This window comes from Musa acuminata, chromosome BXJ1-7 (genome assembly GCF_036884655.1).
Source record: "Musa acuminata AAA Group cultivar baxijiao chromosome BXJ1-7, Cavendish_Baxijiao_AAA, whole genome shotgun sequence".
In the NCBI taxonomy this organism is placed as follows: Eukaryota; Viridiplantae; Streptophyta; class Magnoliopsida; order Zingiberales; family Musaceae; genus Musa; species Musa acuminata.
In genome coordinates, this window is record NC_088333.1 from 23,671,154 (window position 1) to 23,680,000 (window position 8,847).

An 8,847-nucleotide genomic window follows, 5' to 3' on the forward strand; every position below is an offset into this window, starting at 1 on the left:
TGCAATCAATTTTAGTTAGACAAGTTGTAGGAAACAAACAGCAAGGTGAAAGAAAATTAAGGATGCCTATATAGAACTATAAGCACCAGAAACAAGTCTGTGCTCGAAGCAGAATAATAATGGGCTTGACATATTCTGCCACATATTGGGAGGGAGGCGTAGCTTGGAGGAAAATAAATGCAGAGGACTGGATACAAGAACTACTTGCAATTCAACCAAAGAACGAGGGCTGATGATAGCCGACGAGATGACACACAAACCGACACCGAGTACGCCAGGCAGTAGATTAAATCGTTGGGTGCCCATATTATGCATAAAAAGATTTGTTTTATAACATACTGCAGTCCATGCGTTAAATTAAAAAGCAGCCTTTCTCGTTCTTTCGACAAGGAACAAGGAGGCTGACGTCTTTATAGTGAAATGATGCCGGCCTCCCCTAACTCGAAAATGAAGCCTGCAAGTGTTTAAAGCCTGAGATATCAAATCGCTCCATAAACATTTGATCGGAAACTCTTGCTTTAGCGGCGGCAAAGCGCTGGTACTCGTCGAATATTGAAGCAAGACACCATCGCTGCAGTTTTCTTAGACAGCCTACGAGACAACCGGTTCGATGCTGCAAGGATACAGATTGATGATTGGGATAATTTAAGCTTGCTCAGTCACCGAGTTCTGAGATTGATGCCAGAAAAAGTAAGGAGACTTTACCTTTCCCCGCTTGCAATGTATGACGATCGGGTGATTTCTGATATCTGCAATACGAAGTCCAAGTTCACGAAACCATCAAATAGATGAATCCCCACTGAGAGAAAGGATTTTATGACCATTTATACCGAGGGCGACTCTGAGAGCCTCGTGAATCGTATCTTCTGGAATGTTGACGAAAGATTCCTGCACAGCAAGTGGCTTCTAAGAGCGAGTGAGTTTCGAATTAGAATTCCGAGTTACAAAATAACAAAGACAGACTGAACTTTTAAAAGTAGAAAAAATAATAATAATAATTAGTCGAGATGTTCGGAGTCCCTTTTTAACTCGGCAGAGGTTTCTTTTTTGTAACTCCTGCTCAAAACAGAAAAAGAAAATGACTGAACCATCATTCTCGAAGCACAAAGACACAAACATCGAATACTATTTATATATATAAATATAAATCCCAATAAAGAAATTAATAGGCATCCTTATCTGATAAACTATATTCAAAATTGTTGAGATATATCTCTAATCCATTTTATCCTTTCCATAGCTAATCAGAGTTTCATCTGAGGTCAGACCGGGAATCCTCTCGGGGAAGATATTGAAATAGAAAATAAAAGAGTTAATCAAGGGGAACAAATTATTGAAATTTGTTGCTACTGCATCCATTGAGCGAATATTTAATCTGCAACTACACTCACATCATTAATCCGATCATCCCTCCGCTCGTAGCAAACTCATGACTATCTATCTGGTTCTTATTCTTGGACAACTCCCTTCGATCGTCCAAGTGACCAAAGAAACCTACAAGTATGGGAGATCGAAAGCCAACTTCAATTTATCAATGTGCACTGTTGTATTATTCGGTATCTGAGCCTCATATTTAACTCGATCATAGTTGATAAGACCATTTAGTCACACATTGGTTGAGGGCTATGAGAATCAAGAACTCATAAGTCCGCTAGATTCCCTTTATGTCTCATCGTCCAAAGCGAATAATTTCTCGTGAACCTACGGGGTCGCACCAATGATCGACTGACAAATTATCCCTTATCAAGGGCAAAGGTTATCAAATGGTTAAGTCGACTAAAGAACCTTAAGGAAGTAGAGAAACCCATGTTCATGATTGCGGTAGATTTGAACTCAAATTTCCTGAAGCAAAATGTCCACGTAATTATCTATTGTGACAAATTTGAAGAATAAACTTAATGTGCTTTAATTTGCCATTCAAACTACACAATTTGTTTATGACTTCATGCCATTGCTGTTGCTATAAGTTGAGCACAAATGAAAATATGGTACAACTCAACTTGTAACTGCCATGTCGGAGTAAGTGGATATGTTTTGGAACTTTGCCCTGCTCAAACAAGCCAAACTCTGGCTATAGCCAACTTCCTTTCCAACGACAATCTTGAGTTTTGCTGAAATTAAGTTCACACTAATTTCCGATTTCATCAAACCAAACATTAAATCATCGATATGGAGTCAAGGAGATCATGTCCTCGACCAAAAGTTGTTATGTTTGCTCTCAGCATGATTCACAAGGATAGACAATCAAATGTCTCAGCAAATAAGTGTGTAATCTATCAGAAAAACACCATTACAATCCAAATATCCAAGTTAACACTCAAATAATTAGGAACCTCTTTTAAACCTTTATATTACCTCTACGCATATTTAGATTTCTGGATCACAACAGCTCTCCATCCAAAAAAAAGACACGATTGTGTTGGAAGTGCAAAACACTACCGCCACTATTTATTTGATCTTAAGTTATCACGATAGGAGCCCACTAATAAAAATAACTAGAGAGTAGCTTAAGTTCTTACAAAAGAACCAACTACACGACAAGGACAACTTCCTGTTTAATTTGGATTACAAACCATTCCTAGCATTTGAATGACATAATCATGTCAGCCACGCATGTGCTTTTCGTGCTCCGAGGAGGAAAAATGATAATAACTCGATACTTTCTCTAAATCGATAATTCACATCCTAAAACAGTTCATTGCTGACATAATTTCTCATCCATAGTGAACCCGCTACTTGCTTAAGCAATGAGTCCGTTCTTGAAAGTACAAAATCGTCCCAATAGAGATTGTAGCTCAGTGCTTTGCAGAAAGTTAAAAGTTGCTGCATTAAAGTTTGTTCATTTTTATGATAGAAGAACCATTAGATCTATCTCTCATCTAAACTTGCTAGTTTCGACACGAAAGTGAAAAGATAGTTTGTGAGTTGAGGTTCAAGATCCCTTCAAATATTAAAAATAGTCATAAAAGAGAAAAAGAAAATTCACATAGAAGGAAGGCAACAACACATTTTAGCTAATGTGCCAACCGACCGACAGGCAACAAAGAGAAGTAGCCTATGTGAAAAACCTGTCCACCACCACCCTCCACAAATTTCCCAGCCTGCTAGTTATCAAGTGTTGGGTCCAGCCGGGCTTGGATAATTTGGGTCATAAGTCTAAATAAGTCGGCTTGGATAATTTTACGATCAGTGGTTAAATATTGTCAATTTTGATCCAAATTTTATGCAAGAATTCTTACAATAAGCTTTATAATTCTAACGATATTAATCTATAATTTATCCTCTATGAGGTACTTTCCTGCTATATCTATTTTGTGAGACCTAGAATTTTTAGATCCGTGATGTTGATATGCTATTCTTGAGCCAAGATCTATGTTCTTGATGTTATTATGATCCTCTAGTTATTCCAAAGAAGATTTACTATAAACCTGTTATCATTATTATTGATAGTGGAAGTTTGAGGTGGACTACGGTCCCGTGGTTTTTTCCATATTGGGTTTTCCATGTTAAAAGATTTGGTCTCATTATGTGATTGATTTATTGCTCTACTGTTTATATTGTTCTGGTTGATATTAGCATATTGATATCAAGTTGGTATTTTAATACACAAAGAGGAAAAAGAATTATTCCGCTTTAACATGTTTTTTCCCAACAAGTAATATAAGAGCAACAAGTTATTTGGTGCTAGTTTTTCTTGTGTGATTGAAATGGAGCAATTAGATGATATGATTAAATTGAACTCATCAAATTATTTCACTTGGAGGTGTGTGATGGAAGATTTGCTTTATTGCAAAGATTTGTATAAGCCGAAGGTTAAAGATAAATCTTCTACTATAGACGATGAAGAATGAGAAGTTCAATATAGAAAAGCTATTGCCTATATTAGAAGATGGATGGATATAAATTTGCATGAGTATATTTCTGATGAAACCATGATATTGTTTGGCAAAGGTTAGAAAATCTCTTTGTGAAAAAGACAATGGGAAATAGAATTTCTCTCCTCAAAAGGCTTATAAATTTGAAGTATAAAGATGGTGATAACATTGTTGAGCATATAAGCCTATTTTAGAGTCTTACAAACAAACTGGTTGCTTTGAAAATGAATATAGATGATGAGATGCAAGGATTATTACTTCTCAACTCTTCACTAGAATATTGGGAAATGTTTGTGTTGACAATTTGTAACTCCAACCTAGAGGGGACTCTAACTATAGATATGGTTAAAGACAGTTTGCTAAATGAAGATGCCATAAGGAAAGAACAGTGTGAATCTTCTTCTAGGGCATTTTTTACTGAAAAATAAGAAAGACATGGAAGAAGTCATAGTAGAAATCCACATGGTTATAGAGGAAGATCCAAGTCTAGAAGAGATATCAAATATTTCCACTATAATATGCTAGGTCACATGAAGAAAGAGTGTAGGTTTTGGAACCGAGAACATAATGAAAGGAAGAAAAATGAGAAAGAGATCAATACATTGCTGCTAAATGTGATATCACTATTGTTTGTGATGAAGGTTTGTTAGTCTTGTAGCTCAAGATAATAACTGGGTAATTGACTCTGGTGTTGTGTTTCATGTTACTTCTCATGGTGATTTCTTGAGGTCTTACACTGTTGGTGATTTTGGTAATGTCAAAATGGGAAACAGTGGTACATCTAAGATTATGGGTGTTGGAGATATTTGCTTGGAGACTAGTGTTGGGAGCAAATTGATACTCAAAGATGTAAGGCATGTTCCAGATATTCGTCTTAACTTGATATCTACAGGTAGACTTGATGATGAGGGCTTTGCATATTATTTTGGTGAAAGCAAATAGAAACTCACTAAAGGTTCTCTAATTGTGGTAAGAGGAAAGAAGCTTAACTCTTTTTATGTCATGGAAGCTAAGCTACACAAAAGAGAGATTAATGCAATTCAAAAAGGTGAAAGTATAGATCTTTGGCATAAGAGACTTGGTCATATCACCGAGAAGGGATTTCAAACTCTTGCTAGAAAATAGTTCTTACTAGAGTTGCAAGGTACATTTCTTAAATCTTGTGATCATTGTTTAGTTGGAAAAACACATAGAGTTGCATTTCATACATATCCATCATCTAGAAGATCAGATGTTATTGATTTAGTTCATACTGATGTTTGTACTATGCAAACTAGAACTCTTGGAGGTGCTCTTTATTTTGTTACTTTTATTGATGACCATTCTAGAAAAGTGTGGACTTTTGCTTTGAAATATAAAGAATAGGTACTCGATGTTTTCAAGGAGTTTCATGTTATTATTGAAAGAGAAACTGATAGAAAGCTAAAGTGTGTTCGATCAGATAATGATGGCGAGTATAGAGGTCCTTTTGAGAGTTATTGCATGTTTCATGGAATTAGGCTTGAGAAAACAGTTCCTAAAACTCCTCAGTAGAACGGTGTGACAGAAAGGATGAACAGAACCATTGAAGAAAGGATTAGGTGTATGCTTTCTCACGCCAAGTTACCGAAGTCATTTTGGGGGGAGGCTATGAGAACTACAATTGAACTGATAAATCTTTCTTCATAAGTTCCTCTAAAAGGTGATGTTCCAGATAGAGTATGGAAAGAAAAAGATATGTCTTATAATCACTTGAGAGTCTTTGGGTGTAAAGCATTTGTTCATATTCCCAAAGATGAGAGGTCCAAGCTTGATAATAAGGCAAAAGCATGATCTTCTTGAGATATGGTCATGAAAAGTTTGAGTACAGATTATGGGATCCAATGAATAAGAATATTATTAGAAGCAAAGATGTTGTATTTCTCGAAGACCAATTGTTTGATGATGGTGATAATGTTAAGAAGCTAAAAACCTCTGTTTATATTCCTTGAAGTTTGGGTCCAATTCCTTCACCTATAGTTCATGATGATCATGGGGGAGATGAACAAGAAGATTATGGTGAGAATGCTAGTGATGATACCCCTATAGTTGATGATGTTGAACCAACTCAACAAGCACCTCCACCACCAATTGAGATTCCATTGAGAAGATCCACTTGAGAGCGACAACCATCTACCAGATATCCTCCACATGAGTATGTTATGCTTACTGACGGGGGAGAGCCAGAAACTTACCAAGAAGCTATTCTACATGAATATAAGAATGAGTGGGTTAAAGCCATGCAAGAAGAGATGAGATCCTTGTTAGAGAACCACACCTATGACTTGGTAAAGTTGCCTCAAGAGAAGAAAGCTTTTAAGAATAAGTGTGTTTACAAATTGAAGTCTGAAAATAATAGCTCATAACAAAGATACAAAGCACGACTAGTTGTGAAAGGATTTAGTTAGAAGAAAGGTATTGACTTTGAAGAAATATTTTCTCCTGTGGTGAAAATGTCCTCTATCCGAGTTGTTCTTGGTTTGGCTGCTCGCTTGAATTTAGAAGTTGAGCAACTTGATGTGAAAACAATATTTTTTTCATGGTGACTTAGAAGAAGAAATTTACATGGAGCAACCAGAAGGTTTTTAAGTTAAGGAAAAAGAAAATCTGATATGTAAGCTTAGGAAAAGCTTATATGGACTCAAACATGCACCTAGATAGTGGTACAAAAAGTTTGATTCTTTTATGATGAGTCAATGGTATAATAGAACCACATCTGATCATTGTGTGTTTATGAAGAAATTTTCAGATGATGATTTTATTATTTTACTGCTATATGTTGATGATATGCTGATTGTTGGTCATGATGTCAATAAAATTGAAAAAGCTTAAAAGAGAGCTAAGTAAGTCTTTTACCATAAAAGACTTGGGATCGGTGAAACAAATACTTGACATGAAGATTCTTCGTAATAGGAAGAAAAGAAAGATTTACTATCTCAGGAGACTTACATTGAAAAGGTTTTTGAAAGATTCAACATGAGTAAAGTCAAAACAGTTTGTTCTCCACTTGTAGGTCATTTCAAGCTTAGTTTGAAACAATGTCCTACAAGTGAGAAAGAAAAATAAGAAATGTCCAGAGTATCTTACTCGTCTGCAGTAGGCAGTTTGATGTAGTTTGTACTAGGCTAGATATAGCTTATGCAGTTGGAGTTGTCAGTCGATTTCTCTCTAATCTTGGAAAGGAACATTGGGCAATAGTGAAATGAATATTAAGATATCTAAGAGGTACTTTCAGGTTATGTTTATGTTTTGGCAATGATTAACCTGTTATAGAAGGTTACACAGATGCAGGTGATACTGATTCCAGGAAGTCCACTTCGGGGTTCTTGATGACATTTGCAGGAGGAACAATCTCTTGGCAATCAAAGTTACAGAATTGTGTTGCTCTATCAACCACAGAAGCAGAATACATAGCAATTACTGAAGCCTGGAAGGAAGCTTTATGGATGAAAAAGTTTCTACAAGAATTGAGCTTGAAATAGGAAGGATATACTGTTTACTGTGATAGTCAAATCGTCATTAACCTCTCCAAGAATTCAACATACCATTCTAGATCCAAACATATTGATGTGAGATGTCACTGGATTCGTGAAGTGCTTGAGATGAAAGAATTACAGTTGGAAAAAGTGCATACAAATGAGAATGGTTCAGATTGTTGGCAAAGTCTTTGCCTAAGGAGAGAAGCTTGAAGCATTTAGGTGAAGAGCGGGCTTGGTACAGCCCACCATATGAGTTGGAGGGAGAGAATTGTTAGGTCCAGCCCATATGTGGGCTTGGACAATTTGGGCCATAAGCGTAAATCAACAATTAAAGGGAAAAAGAGTAGATGTGAGGGTAATCGGTGCAACGAGATCGTGTAGCAGGACGCATAGAGAGAGAGAGAAAAGAACATAAAGAGAAAAGGAGAAAGATTAGGATTTTGAGTTTTCTGCTTCACGATCAATGGCCAAATGTTATTAGTTTTGACCCAAATTTTATGTAGAGAATCCTTACAGTAAGCTCTAAAATCATAACGGTATTGATCTATAGTTTACCCTCTTTGAGGTACTTTCTTATTATACCCACTTTGTGAGACATAGAATTCTTAGATCCATCCTATGTGATGATGATATGCTATTTTTGAGCCAAGATATATGATCTTGATGTTATTATGATCCTCTGGTTATTCTAGAGAAGATTTACTATAAACCTGTTATCATTATTATTGATAGTGGAAGTTTGAAGTAGACTACGATTTCATGATTTTTCTCACATTGGGTTTTCCACGTTAAAAGATTTGGTCTCACTGTATGATTGATTTATTACTCTATTATTTATATTGTTCTGATTGATATTAATATTTTGATATGAAGTTAGTATTTTGACGAGAAATATACACAAAGAAGAAAAAAAAAAATATTCCGTTGTAACATGTTTTTTCCTGAAATCCAGCCACCAGGCTAATGCCATCCATGCTCACCGTCAGACAGATCGAGTTCTATTTTTTATTAAAGAAAGAACCTCATATCATAACCGTGCAAGTTTTGGAACTTGTTATTGAACTATGCATCTAGCGATGTGTTATGATTAAAAAGTGCCCGACGTCCAATGTTACATACAGAGATCATATTTTTCACATTATATTTTCTTATAGTTTGAAAACTACATAGAGACGACCATTGGTCAACTATATTAGCTGGTTTAACTGTCTTTATTCATGTCTAGAACTTAATGGTTAAGTTTTAGTGCTTCGTTTGAGCAAATGCAAAATTACTCGCAAGGGCACAGCATCAAGAGTACTAATACACGGTATGTTAACAAACATCTTAAACCAAGAGCAATACTACTTACATCGACCTAACCATTCATTATTCTGCTTAACGGAAAAGGTAAAAAGAGTGCATGCGATAGAAGAGGGTAAAAGATTACATTATTTGCATATGTAGCGTCTTGTCAGCTGTTTATGTCTTTTATC

At 35.8% G+C, this 8,847-nt stretch overlaps 1 protein-coding gene across 4 annotated transcripts in view; it reads right to left on the reverse strand.

Annotated features, from left to right (window-relative positions):
* Positions 1-282: 282 nt before the first annotated feature.
* LOC135583307 (tyrosine-protein phosphatase DSP1-like) overlaps positions 283-8,847 on the reverse strand; it is a 9,893-nt gene continuing 1,328 nt past the window's right edge. Inside the window, exons 3-5 of one of the 4 annotated variants that reach the window (XM_065192275.1) lie at positions 822-906; positions 706-749; positions 283-613 (exon numbers count right to left, since the gene is read on the reverse strand). In XM_065192275.1, coding sequence (XP_065048347.1) covers positions 437-613; positions 706-749; positions 822-906 — 306 coding nt within the window. In that variant the 3' untranslated portion in view covers positions 283-436. The remainder of the gene's footprint in view (positions 614-705; positions 750-821; positions 907-8,847) is intronic. The other 3 variants (XM_018821561.2, XM_065192276.1, XM_009388374.3) reach the window with 3 other exon arrangements.